A 13,853-nucleotide genomic window follows, 5' to 3' on the forward strand; every position below is an offset into this window, starting at 1 on the left:
ATGAACAGAGTTGAGTATAACAAACATTTCGAAAGAAATATATTATGAAGTGAGGTATGGTAGTGTTGAAGTGCTACAGTGGATTTCTGCATATTCAAACCTATTCCAGGTCAATGACACTGATGTTTGAGATCAGCCTGCCTGCTTGCTGCAATCTTGTCATATGACCTCTTCATTTAGATGTCCAATGGCCACAGAAAAGATACATTCAATTAAGCAAAAAAAAACTAGTAACATGATCAGATATGAACAAGCATATCTGGCAATTTAGAAGGCAAAGTATAAGTAAAAATGCAAGCATACAGCTTATAATAAATACTTTTTCAAGCATTTAACATTATCAATATTTAAAAAAGAATTTAAATAATAAATGCAACTATTTTATACAGAACTGTACCATTTATTATACACACAAGTATTTCAGTTCCCTTTGTTTACAAAGGCTGGTTACAGATATATGGAATGTTACAGTACCATCTTGCATAAAATTTTAGTACAATTCGTACTTCAAAAAAAGGGTGCAAAACACCAGCCTAATAAATCTGACTGAATTGAAATATTTTTAATTACATCATTAACACATACACAACAAGCTGTACATAAGCCCACTTTTCAATCACCACTTCAAGATACTGTAGCAAGTACATTAGATTATAAATGATTCCAACTACTTAGTTAAAATTATTAAAGGTTTGCACTGCTACTCACTCTGGACCTTTGAGATATAGCTTGTGTTCATGAATTACTGAGCTCTTGTTAGTACAGTTAAAGGCAGTCAGCATTGCTTGCCAAGTACTAGCCACAAGAGATTTTCTCAGTGAAACTTCACCTGGGAACAAACATTTTTGGATACTTTTTTTCCTTCAAAAACTAAAAAAAAAAGTTTTATGGGGTCAAGACTCTCCATTCTGTACCTTGGATGCTGGTGGATGCATGAAGTCCTTAAAGGGAACTAATGCCTCTTTCAGAGCAGAACACACTTCTGATGAGGAGCAGGTGATACATTCTACTAAAGTCGGGTACAAGGCAATAACTTGTGCCCATGTGTTAGCATCAACTGCAATGAAGAAAAGAACAGATTAGTTCACTTACTACTATGCAAAATTCTAACAGCATTTTATTAAATAAATAAGCTAAGGACACATCCACATGCCCAAACACAGGCATGCAGTGCTACTGAGACACTAAGGCATCTCTATGGGGCCCTCAGGTATGATGTAGGATTTGCAGAAGAGCCACACTTTTGAAGTAGCAGGTGGTAGCTGGATGACATATCCACAAAATGGCATTGTGTACTTTTGTTCCTACATGCGATTCACTCACTGTATTTTCTTGGATGGAGAGCATCTGACACTTTGAGGATACTACTTCTGTTTAGTCTATAACACAAATACATTTTTCTATTAGCTTTCCTCAGCTACTGATAGAAAGCAGAACTGGGCGCAAATTTTACTTCTGGAAAGATCAGCAATAAGACTATCTATTAATTTCAAATTATTTCCAGATTATAAGAACTATAAAAAGCAGGAGAAACTCTGGACCAGGGCACAAACAATATCCATGGTAATATTTGTTAGTACAGTGAAAATAAACACAGTGTATGAATCTTATTTATTATATCAATTCTTTGTTTATCTGCTTTAACTTTGATTTCAAGAGAGCACAAAACCTTGATTTCAAACGTTAATAATCTATTACAAAAATAAAATGATTCAAAAGTAAGAGAAGTAGGAGCAAAGTGGTTCTCTAATGTGTCTGGTAGCCCTCTTCATAAGAAAGTATGCAGCAGTTTTGGCAGTCACTGCCACACACTGATGGCTCATTTTAGTAAGAAAGTTACGGGCAACAGTGCAGCTGAGCTGGCCACTCTACCCCTTTAAAAGAAAGCCCCAGCAAAGTAATGCTTTAGCTGCTCCAGGTATGCTAGAAGGCTTTGTGTACTCTTGCACAGTTCTGTCCTCAGCCTTTTACTGTCAACCTAGGAAACAACACCTCCCTGCTCATTGATGCTGCAAAACATCCCACCTTTCAGAAAACCCACCTATCTATGTTCTTCTGGGAAGTCTGCTTTGTTTCAGGATTTACAAGTTTTTTTCCCTTTCTCTTAATATCAGAAGCAGGGAAGGTAGAGAGAAGTGATATATATGCAGATCTGTCAGAGTTGCAGAGTACAATGCAGCTAGTTTAACAAGGTACTAAGCAGTATGATGATACTAATAGTATGCATAATAATGAGCTTGAATATCTGGAACTACAGAAGGGAAACAACCCATCAGTAGAGACAAACACATTATCTACTTAGCACAAGTTAACATAGTATCTCCCAAGATTTTTGGTGGGAACCCTCTGCTTACAAAAGGTGCAGATTGCAGGAGGAACAGTACGTGTTCACATAAATAAAGTCATGGCCACCAGTTTCAATCAGTCCTTTAAATACATCTGTCAAACATTCATATCACCACTTAGTATCAATGAGCAAAGAAATGTTTCTCATTTGTTTCTCATTATGGGGACAGGAGGTACTATAGCAGAAAGTGAGGGGAAACAAGATTTCACATTTAAGTATTTAATAGCCTGCTCATCCATTTAATTTGCACACCCTTTTTACTGGGGAGTGCACCTGTGTGAACCAGATCCACAGCAACCTAAAAAAGCTATAATGAAAAGAAAGAAGATACAGTAAAACTAACAGCCATACATATGCTTCTATTTAAGAATTCTGTTAACACTTTATGGAAGTTTTGTTTCTAAAAGATACCAAGATCTATCTAACACAAGACATCAGAAAATGAAGTTTTCTATTTTTAAACATATTTTAGAACCTTATATTGTTATGTATACTGGAAAATGTTTTTTTCTACATGCCACCTATATATTCACAGAATACTGAATCTTACAGACTATACTCTTTGTGTGAAAAGCACTATAGCAAAGAATAAATACAACTTTGTGGCAGATAAAGTTTTACCTCATTTAGAAATACGTTATTTAACAATAACTTACCATTTTCAGGCTGAGTTTTTTTAAGCGAGTCTATGAGAGTACTGACAGCTTTTAAAACAAATATGATTTCTGTTACTTGTTGCCTACAAAAGGAAGATGCAAATAGTCAGCAACCCATTTTTGTCTCAAGATTATAAATTTTCTGTGAAACTTACATAACATTAAAAAAAAAAATGTAATGGAAACAGCTGCCTACCCAAAAAAAGGACATTAAGAGACCAAGGTTATTATTTGTCTTTAACTTTTCCACCATTATAGCTACTGCCAGCTAGGATGGCTTTCAATTTGATATTAGAGACAGTGATAGAGCATGTGTCTCAATCTGAAAATATTCATGTACATGATTAGCTGTAAAATGGAAAGAATCAGTTTCATCAGTCACAATCAAAAACTCCAAAAACATTTCAGCTGAGGTTAACTGAAATCTAAGTAAGTCCCCATCTGTGAAAGAATTTCCTTGTTCTCAGGGCAATTTTCTGTTTCAAGAACAATTACTTGAGTAATGATTCACAATATTGCTGTTTATATATTTTATCTTATTGTCAAGAAGACTCTCTACCTCTCAGTTTAGAAACTAGCTCTGCTAGGAATAAAGGGAAATTAGATTTCGGAAATATTATGTTAGAGATACCAGAAACATTCTTTCAACAACTGATAATATTGATTACTGAATTACACTCCTCTTTTCAGCGTAACAGCACTGAGTGTGACCACTATTTTTTTTACAGTTTTTCTGTTCAACAGAAATTTGGTATAATTTTTTATTTGAAACATTTTTCGTATACTTCTCAAGCTTTAAATTGCATACATCCCTTACACACACCCATACACACAAACACTTCTAACACACAACAGACGTATTCTGAATACAGCCTTCTCAAAAGGTACTGGTAATACCCTTTATTTCCTAAGGGCACTGCACATACCGTGGAAGAGGACATTTGCCACTCAACCTCTCGTCTTCTATGTAGCGATGTAATACATCCTGTGACCTTTTCAAGAGCACAGAAAGTGCCATTCTAGAGATGTAGCCTTCCTGAGGAGTTGTGACTTTATTACTGAATGAAAACTGGAGCAGTGTTTCAAAACACACCTTAGAAAACTCCTCTCTCAATCGAATATCTATTTCCGCCTCTGTCAAAGTAAAACATCATAATTAATTGAGCACTGTGCATGCCAGAATATCAGATGTTGCATTTCAATCGGTTAATTATATTTTGCAAAAAGGTTATCAGTCCTGTAATATTAAAAAAACATTAACAGTGATATGGACAAATATTAAGAACACGTTCTAAGGAAGGGATGACTGTGTGATATTCACAACAGGTCAAAAAAATAAAAGAATATTCAGCACATTCACTAACGTGTCACCAACTTAATGCTGCTTTAATAACAAAGTACATCAAATGACATAACAAAAACAAAAGAAAAAAAGTGACAGGAACATCCCCAGTCCTACACCACCAGTACTAACATTGGCTACTGTACAGAGAAATGCTTCTGTGTTAATGTCTGGTTAGCCACAACATACAGTTATGCTAAGGTCATTTAATTTTTAAGTACTGGATATCATGCATGCCTTACAACTGTCTGAAATCACTGTCAAGTATTGCAACTGACATAAAGGAAAATAAACTATTAGAAAGTTCAGAAAAAAATCTGTAGAAACACAAATACAATATTATACATGACACTGACCAAAAAATAAGAAAACAGTACTTAAAAAAAACAAAAGTGAAACTTCCACAAGACAATACAGTTTAAAGTGAATATATTTCATGGAATTTCAGGTCTTTATCAGAATAAGTACTGTCAACATTTTTGTTACTGTCTAGCAGATATAAACCTATTTTTCTGTACCTTTTGTCATTCAGCTACTATACCTGTAAATGAAGATGACTGAGAGTGTATTGAGCCTTTATTGAGCATAGTCATTATTTGACCAACAAATTCCTTAGGAATAAAATTAGCATATGGCAGTATCTCCGTACTAATAAGCTGCACCACCTAAAATAAATTAAATAAGTTTATATTGGTTTTCTGAAGAGTAACACTGCAATTCTGGTAGAAGACAAAAGAAACATTAAACAAAGAGACATGCCTAATGGAAATTTACAAAATCTTCCAATGCTGCTTTAAGAATTTGCAGATACATCTAAAAATTTTGGAACTGTGTTGAAGAGATTAAACTTGAACTACCAAACTTATTTTTCCTCTCATTTCTGAGTTTCTGAAGCAGTTTTCACTCAGATTTCCACTGACATTTGACGTATATTCTTCCAGTCAAATTTACAGTTTTGAAAAGAGAATATTTGACAATAGGAATCTCCCTCCCCCTCCACTCCATTCAATATTCTTACTATCACATCAACACGTATATCACATGCTTACAAAGTGACATCAGCAAAACAGAACATGTCAGCTAACTAAATAAGCTGAAGGCAACACACAAACTGAAATGTTTTTTCTGTCCTTGGTCTTGGTGCATTCACTCTGGAATAAAGTGTGTGTAGATCTCCGTAAAGATCTACTTCTGCAGATACTGCTCTTGCTTTTTTTGCCCTGAAATCTTCATGTCCTAGCTAGAGATGATGAGACCGATCAGGTCTCTGCACCACACAAATCATCATTTCACCATTTATGCCCGTTTTTATTTAGTATTGAGAACACACCTAGATTGCAACAATGAATGCCACCTCTCAACAAAGAGAACATTCCCTTCAGGTTCAGTCATCAGCCTCCTTGGGTTTACAATTACCTATGTAATTGCTTGGCAATAACATAGTAAGTAAGAATCAGATAATGGATTAGAAGCAGTAAGACGTTCTGTTTTTTCTGCTCGTTTGAACTCAAGTGGACAAGTTTTTGGCATGCAGCTTCCTTTGCACCTTTGCAAAACCTGGAAGCAGTCAAATTTTGAGCCTCTGAATTTGTCTCATTTTCAAATGGAAAAAAACATCTCAGAAAAATAATAATGGGCAACTTTGCCAAAAATTATTTGAAAACTAAATGCAACCTGTGAATGCCACTATCTTATGTGTTTGACAATATTACACATTTTCTATAGTCCTCTTACCTCAACATCAATACTCTCATTCTTCTGAAATTCTTGAATTGAGAGATTATCAGGAGGTGCACTAAAAATAAAGAAAATACATTATACTTCTAAATTCACAAAATGTGTAAGGAGCTAAGTATGAGAAAATGCATTAAAGTTTCACATGCATCAAGTTGGTACCATTACATAAAAACTATTAACATTTTAGAATAAAATCTTTGAATAAAAATGATAAAAGTGGTTCAAAGGAAAACTGCAGTAAAATACAAAAATGAAGAGTTATGGCAACTGAGGACTTGCAGCACCGTTTTTCACATGTGTATCAAAATAATCTCTTCCGTCCTAAATTGTGCAGAAGTCACAATACTTGCTCACATGCTTCTGTGAAGGTCTCATTTAGGCATCAGAGGTTTTTTTCTTATTTTGTTTTTCCTTTTTCTCACTATGCATAATTTTCTTTGAGATTTTAAAAATTTTTAGCAACCATTTATTTAGCAATTTGATTTTGTATTTTCTTTTGTGTTAATGAAACACACTTCTCATTAATGGGACATTACTCTGTCTCTTTTGTTGATAGCCAATACTTGTTCTCCTTATTAAAGAATTCTAGGAAGAGAGAAATTCATTTTATAAACAACAATTTTGAAGAATTTCAGAACTCTGTAATTCTTCCATTGTATACAAAAATCTACTTAAAGATAAAATACCCAGAAGTGATTCAACCATGAATGTCACTCCATGCTTTATAAGATCTTACCTTGCCTGCTTGCAACTTTGGAAATCTTGTATCATTTGACAGGAAATTTTACGCTAGCTATCATTCACTAAGTTTTTTTTCTGGTGAAGTTCTCTCATTTAATGAGTCATTCTTTTTCCTTACTGGAATACCTGCTAAGTAGACTCAAATTCCCTTTCCTTTGCTGGATTATGCTATTGCTTGCTGAGTTACTGAGGCTAGTTCTTCAGTAAGACACAAAGCATATTATGAAAATGTAACATGTATTACATGTTATGTATGTACTTGTTACATGTTATGTACATGGTATGTGGTTACGTTGCACTCTTCATTAAATACCCTACTAATCTATCAGAAACAGCACACAGAAGTCTAGGTATCTATTCTGACCCAGTTATTCCGTTCTTATTTTTCTCGCATAAGAAGAAATTAAAACCCTCATGCCCACAATCCTTTGAAATTTAAAAAACTACTACAAAACTCACGGGGTTGTATGTTTAGTGTTTCTGTAACGTCTGATCTGCATGGAAGGTAAATTTATTATAGAAGAGATTGCTGCATTAACAACAAAAATCAGAGGTAAAGAACTGTAAAAAGTTTATATACTTCCATTTTGTTAAGTCCTCTCCTTTTCCCATAATTTTACGTTTTGTCTTTTTAAATAATACTTTAAGATCTTCAAATTGAGGAACAGCTTGGAAGTGTGACCATGTGAAAGGCACAGTTTGAAACATTTGAATTAAGATGGCATCTGGTGCTTCAACTTGCTGTTGTTGTCTATGTTTGTATCTTACGATGGGCCTCATATTAGATGGTGCCTTATTTGCTCTGGAGAAGTACACAGGACAGTCACTACTGAAAAGGCAGGAAAATGATATGGCCAATCTGCCACAGTCCCCACCTGATTTACTGCAGCATGGGCAGATGTAAGAAGAACAGTGCTCTGGGCTGAACAAAGAGCCAAGCTGTTCTGTAAGCTGAGGAATTGGTGAAGTACGGCAGCAGCAAGCAGACCAGCATCCTTTGGCTCATTTCCAAACTCTCTCCTCAAAACTCCCAGCTTTTTCTCCACCCCCATGTCTCCCCAAGAAACAGCAGACGCATGCGGTGAGTAGTTCTGAGCCAGGCATGTGCTCACTAGAAAGGCAGCTGCCAGATATATGACCATGGATCTGTGCCAGCCTTTTCCACATAGGGGTACTCATCCAGGCCTTTCTCCTCCATCCCACTTTGATTTTCAGGAATGGCTGGAGCCTTCTAAATCTCATTCAAATGTGGTTTGTTCAGCTAACAGCTTTTTTTCTTCCCACTGTTCCTGTATGATGCTGACTGAGTCAAATAGACTTTTACTAGGCAGGGTTCTTCTTTTTCCTCTCTTTTGGGTACTTAGCATGAGACACCTGGATCTGAATCTGCACATTCACTGCTAATTTTCAGTTTTGACAACTGTGACAGCATGTTCCTGTTTGAAAATAAAGATACTTCCCTGTCTCAAAGAGATTATATTGTATTTTTTTATTGGTTCATGTGCTAGGCTGTCAGCAAATTTGGTGTTACGTGTCGAAGCAAAGAATAAAATATTAAGTAGCTGTTCATTTTATACATTCTCTAACATAAAAAAGATAAGGATGCAAACCCTTTATATAGAAACCCTTTGAATAGAAATATGAACAATTACAATGCATTCATATGCAGGTCACGTTGAATTACATGGAAAGTTTTCATTCTGACACTTCCTTGTTTATGAATGACTGACTTTCTGAGCTGAGGTTTACTTTAAAGAGGTTTTATGACCCTTCTGCTCAGTCATCTATATCTGACCTGCCATGTAGGTCACAGATGATGCTATATTCTTGTTCATGTAGCAAATAACTCCCAGGTAAATAGATTTCTGTAAGATGCCCAAACAAAACATCTATAGGCAAAGGCTTTGCTTGTTTGATTCAGCACAGCCAAACTGTACGGGAAGGGTCATGAGCCAGTGCAGATAAGAGGGAGTGTAATGCACACTGTAGCTCTGTGCAGGATTTTCCAGGTAAAGAGCTCCCAGCTGCTGCCCAGTGTCTAGGGAGGTCTTTAAAACCTAACAACAAAGAGCTAACAGCCACAGAGAGTCCTGCTGTGCACAGCAGCACTCTGCTCTGAAGCATCTTTTTGGAAAGTATTGATTTAATTCCCTCATGTAAGCACAGACTTCTGCTCTAGTAAATTATATATACGCATGTTTGTTGAATTTTATTTTATATAATGGCTTGACATGCTTCCGTGAAAGCCTCTGGGAAAGAAGTATGATATTAAATAATAAACAGACCAGCCTCTTACTAGAAGACAATTTTGTATAAATTGAGTTACGTGAAATGTATTTTTAAATGTCGTTTTGATTTATAATAAAAATCAAGATTATCAAGCCTTCTCAGCTGTAGCTTGCTTAAAGAAACAAGAATAATACCAACAAAACCTAAACTAAAAACAAAAAAGCTGAAGCTTTTTGCTTGAAAGCTGTTAATTCTCTATAGCAATAACATTTTCCTTTTCCATTTACCTGGGCTTTTCTGGCTGTATTTGAAATCTCTTGTGCAAAGCTCCAAAGGCCCTTTCTGCTGTCTTTGTACATTTCAAGCATCAGTGTGTATCTCATGTCATTCAGCTCCACAGCTAGTTTGCAAACCTATTCCTGCTTGAAAGAGCATGCAGAGGATGCTCACTGTTTTAAACACAGAGGTTCAGAGATCTTTTTTTTTAAAGGGTTATTACCACACCACCAACACCAACTCAATTTCACTGGTAGAAATAATATTAGGAGTTCTACAGATGTAATTTCTAGGACCACAGTGACTGGAAGAATTATGAGGTCAGAAAAAAAATGTTTAAAATGTTTGTTAGAAATTCAGAACACCAGTGAAATTGAAACAACTTCTTATGTCTACTCTAGGAAGATTTCTGGTTCCTCAGCCCAGTAGGGGCTTGGATGATATACACATAAAAATGAACAAAGGTAGAAGGAAAAATCAGCCAAATCAGCTACACGGTATTACTAACAGAACTGACTCTTTGTTCTCACTTAGAGGACAGTGAGGCCCTGGCACAGTCTGCCCAGAGAAGCTTTTGGTGCCCTACCCCTGCACGTGTTCAAGGCCAGGTTGGATGGGGCCACCTGAGCTGGTGGGTAGCAGCCCTATCCATGGTAGGGGATGGGAACAGGCTGGGCTTTAACATCCCTTCCAACTCAAGCTATTCTGTGATTCTATGATTCTGTGATGACAGTAAGGGATTTTCAAGGTTTACAGAGATGCAGACATTTCTTATTTGGAACCACCTCGGAAGTGGTGAGCTCTGAAGAACAAGGTTCTGAAGGGCATGCTCAGAAGGAAGATATTTACAGTTTTGACTGAAGTCTGGGAGAAGAAACAAACATAAAACATCTAGTGATAAAAATCCTGGAAAGAGTAATGATACTGGCCTTTAACAGCAGAAGACCAGATAACTAGGAAATTATCCTGCTGTTATCCACATGGTTCCATGAACCACCAGCTTCTTTTGAACTTTAAAGCTTCTAAGCGAGAGAGCCAAAAAGTTTCATGCAACATCTGAGAAAAGCTTCGATTCTGATTAAAATGCTGGTCCCTTATATCCCTTTATATATGCAGCTTGTATATAAATGCACAGAATACACTCTGGTCTCTTAAGAGCGAAAGTCATAGTTAAGAAAAGACAGAAAATTTTTGGGTATCATAAATATATACAGAAGTAATGCCTCCTTTACCTCCAGAGAATATTCTCCCAGGCATGACAGCTGGCAAAAGCTATTAATTAACTCCAACAGTTACTGTTTTTAGCAAGCAACATGTTAATATGGAATTTCTACAGTTAGAACAACTTTCAAGAAAAGTGTAAATCAGTCGTTGTTAAGAAAAAGAAATTACACATTTGAGATGTATACAGAGATCTACACTGCAGATCTCTGACAGTCTTACTTCCCTGGACTTGCGAATGGTTCATAGCCAAAACTGAACCGTGGCCAATCTGGATCAGTTAAAAACATGCGAAATTAATGTATTTCATCTTTTCCACAGATATTTAGGAATAATTAATTTACAGCAAGTAGTAAGAAGTTTCTTCAGGAATACACACAAGTGAAGATACATTATCCCACAGTAACCTGAAAAATCTTCATTATAATTTTCTAACCCTCACAATGGTATTGATTATAGCTGACTTGGACTGTTGGAATGGAATCTGGAATACTAACTGTAGCCAAAAACAAAACAAAAGAAGATACTGCAAAGATTATTATAAATTTAAGAAACAGTGAAGCAACAAAACAAACACTGACAACTTAAGTGTCTTTGCTGCACTTCTGATAACCTTTTTTGATTTTCTGGTCTTTCTATCTACTATCATTTCTTTCAAGTACATTCAAAGATGAAAGAAAAGATTTTCATACAATTACATTATAATCCTACTGGTGGAATTCCAAAGTCACTCATTATAAATATTTTTACTAACAGATATTCCTCTAACATTAAGTTTCATTGGTATCTCATTTTCGTCTGTTTTGGGCAAGCTGCTATTTATTCATCACTAGTAAATACAGTTGTGTTTGGTTGCTGACTCCTGTATGTTTGCAAAGTATGCACACACAAATATACACTGAATATTAGTATTAGGTACAGAAGAACCCTGCTGTTTTCTATTAAAAAGAAAGATTCATTTATGACTGAAATCAACATAAAGAAATCAGGGAATTAATTTTTTCATATTCCACACTGCCCTTTAATCTGTGACACAATTAGATATACTCAGCTACTGCTGAAAGCTGTTTATCCACAAATGCTCACAAAAAATGAAAATTCCTTACCCCTTCTATGCAGTACTCTACAATACCTAACCTTACAGTAAAAGGTTTCCTTGATGTGTTTAACCTTTGATAACCTTTGCTACACTGAAATGCATTTTTACCCACTGTAAAGGGGCAAAAATAATTCTTTGACCATTTTCTGGAGACTTCCCAATGATATGTTCCTTCTTGTTCAACGAGCTTATAGGTCTAATTTCTGACCATTATCATTTTCCTTTTCTGATTTTTCTCAACACACCCACGGCTACAGTGTCACTCTTAAAAGATTAAGCATATACATCTGTCTGTCTGCTAAACTTTTCACAAAGTACTATCAATATAGCTAGTTCTTTTCATCCTAATTGGAAAAAAAATAATGCTGCAGTTCTGATCTAACTGAGTATATATCAGTAACTCTTTATCAGAACCCAATCCTTGGGAGTCCATATAGAATTTCTTGACCTGATCAGAAAGGCTATGTCTTGCATTCAGAGATCAGCTGAGCTTTTTCTTGCTTTGACATTTCACTTATTCAATGAACTTTTGTCTACTACTTACTGGAAGTGTACTTTTTAAAACTAGATGAATTGGTTACCTCTTTTCCTTCATTCATTAGAGTCATCTTCAGATATCAAATAACTAAGAATAAGGCTGTTTTTATTGAACTCTATTGGTACAAACAACTACATTAGTGAATAAATGACTTATAAATATTTTTGAGTTTAAAAAAAAAAAAAAAAGGAAATTGTGTTTACCTTTTAGTGAACAAAAAGTCTTCAAATGTATTGGCTAACTCTGGCCACATGCTGTCAAATTTTCCAGAAGATGCATGCTGCCTTGCAACTGGTAGTCCAATAGAAAGCACTTTGAGAAGAGAGGAAACAGCGAGCTTCCATGTGCTTTCAGAAGGACAGGAGTACTTCAGACTAAGAGGTATTCTCAGCGTCTGCAAAATGAAAGATCAAACTAAATGTACAGTTGCTCAGAGAAATCTAAGGATAAGACTGATTTCTGCAGATCTCAGCAGACATTTAAATAGATGACAGTACACATCTCTACATTTTCTTTCTAAAATATAAAGACTATTTACCCTATATCAGCTGACTAAAGCACGGGTCTGTTAACAAAGTCAGAAACCAGACCTGATCCAATTACCAATTACACCATGAATCTACTCACTAATTCTCTTTATTACCATCCAGCTTTCTGGGAATCCTGGCAAATAGGCTTACCCAACATCCAACAGATCATATAAGTGTATTCTGAAGTTTAGTTCTATATCTAGGAAGTTCTCACAAGGGCTTCCAAAGTTTTAAAAAGAGAGAAAAAAAGCCATACTGAATTTAAACTTTTCCCAAAACACAGAAGTTGATCTATGCATGTGACCACTGCAAGATATCTGGTCACTGTTGACTGTTAAACCACAGGAAGTTTAAAAGCGAAAATAAATACTGAAATTCTAAAGAAAAAGGCTGCTACACAACTCAAATGTATAGCAGACAAAAACGTGGCAAATTTGGGTAGCAAGAGCTTCAGTAGCTATAAAAGAAACTCATTAACATGTTTAAACTAAGTTTATGTACTACATGCACTTTATTTACCACTTCTAGCATTGTTGGTCAACTGACAGTGAACTAACTAGGAGCTGATACCAAGTTATCTTGGATAACTAATTCTTTATATTTCAAATACGTATTAACTAAATTTGGGTATTACGTATGTGACACCTTCAGTAAAGTTTCTGATTTAAGGAAAACAAAGGGAGAACTCACTCTCAAGAGAGGGTTAATTGTAATAAATTTTGGCAGTGAGTTTGTAATCAGAGCTAGGATCTAACCCTGGAGATAAAAAAAATATTTTCTTCTGATGCTTTTGCTCATGGAAGTGAAGTCTAATTCTAATACAAAACATGGGCTTCAGACAAATGAAGTGTTTTCACTTACTGAAGCACAGCACATTATTGTGAACTGTCAAAAAAAGCAGCATTTTACAATAGTTTCACCTATCCATTTAAATCAGAAGTGGAAATCAATTGTAATAATTTTGAGATATAAACATTTAGTTCACAACAAATTCCAAATAATATCATGTAACTATTTTAAATACATTAGTGTTTCTAAATTTCTGTATAGGAACAATCTGCATACAACTGGGTCATTACAAGCATGCTTAGGTCTGATATATTATTCACAAGACATTTACTACTACTTCCATTATTT

At 35.4% G+C, this 13,853-nt stretch overlaps 1 protein-coding gene across 3 annotated transcripts in view; it reads right to left on the reverse strand.

Annotated features, from left to right (window-relative positions):
• Positions 1-208: 208 nt before the first annotated feature.
• Positions 209-13,853, reverse strand: part of MON2 (MON2 homolog, regulator of endosome-to-Golgi trafficking) — a gene marked incomplete at both ends in the record, with an annotated part of 70,314 nt that continues 56,669 nt past the window's right edge. For 2 of the 3 annotated variants that reach the window (XM_079538048.1, XM_079538047.1), the window contains 6 exons: positions 894-1,057; positions 3,004-3,086; positions 3,930-4,137; positions 4,887-5,010; positions 6,080-6,140; positions 12,390-12,580. In XM_079538048.1, the coding sequence (XP_079394174.1) occupies positions 894-1,057; positions 3,004-3,086; positions 3,930-4,137; positions 4,887-5,010; positions 6,080-6,140; positions 12,390-12,580 (831 nt within the window). Of the gene's footprint in view, positions 260-893; positions 1,058-3,003; positions 3,087-3,929; positions 4,138-4,886; positions 5,011-6,079; positions 6,141-12,389; positions 12,581-13,853 lie in introns of those variants that run through there. The other variant, XM_079538046.1, reaches the window with a different exon arrangement.

The sequence above is a fragment of the Tetrao urogallus genome (assembly GCF_951394365.1).
Source record: "Tetrao urogallus genome assembly, chromosome: 1".
Lineage (NCBI taxonomy): Eukaryota > Metazoa > Chordata > Aves > Galliformes > Phasianidae > Tetrao > Tetrao urogallus.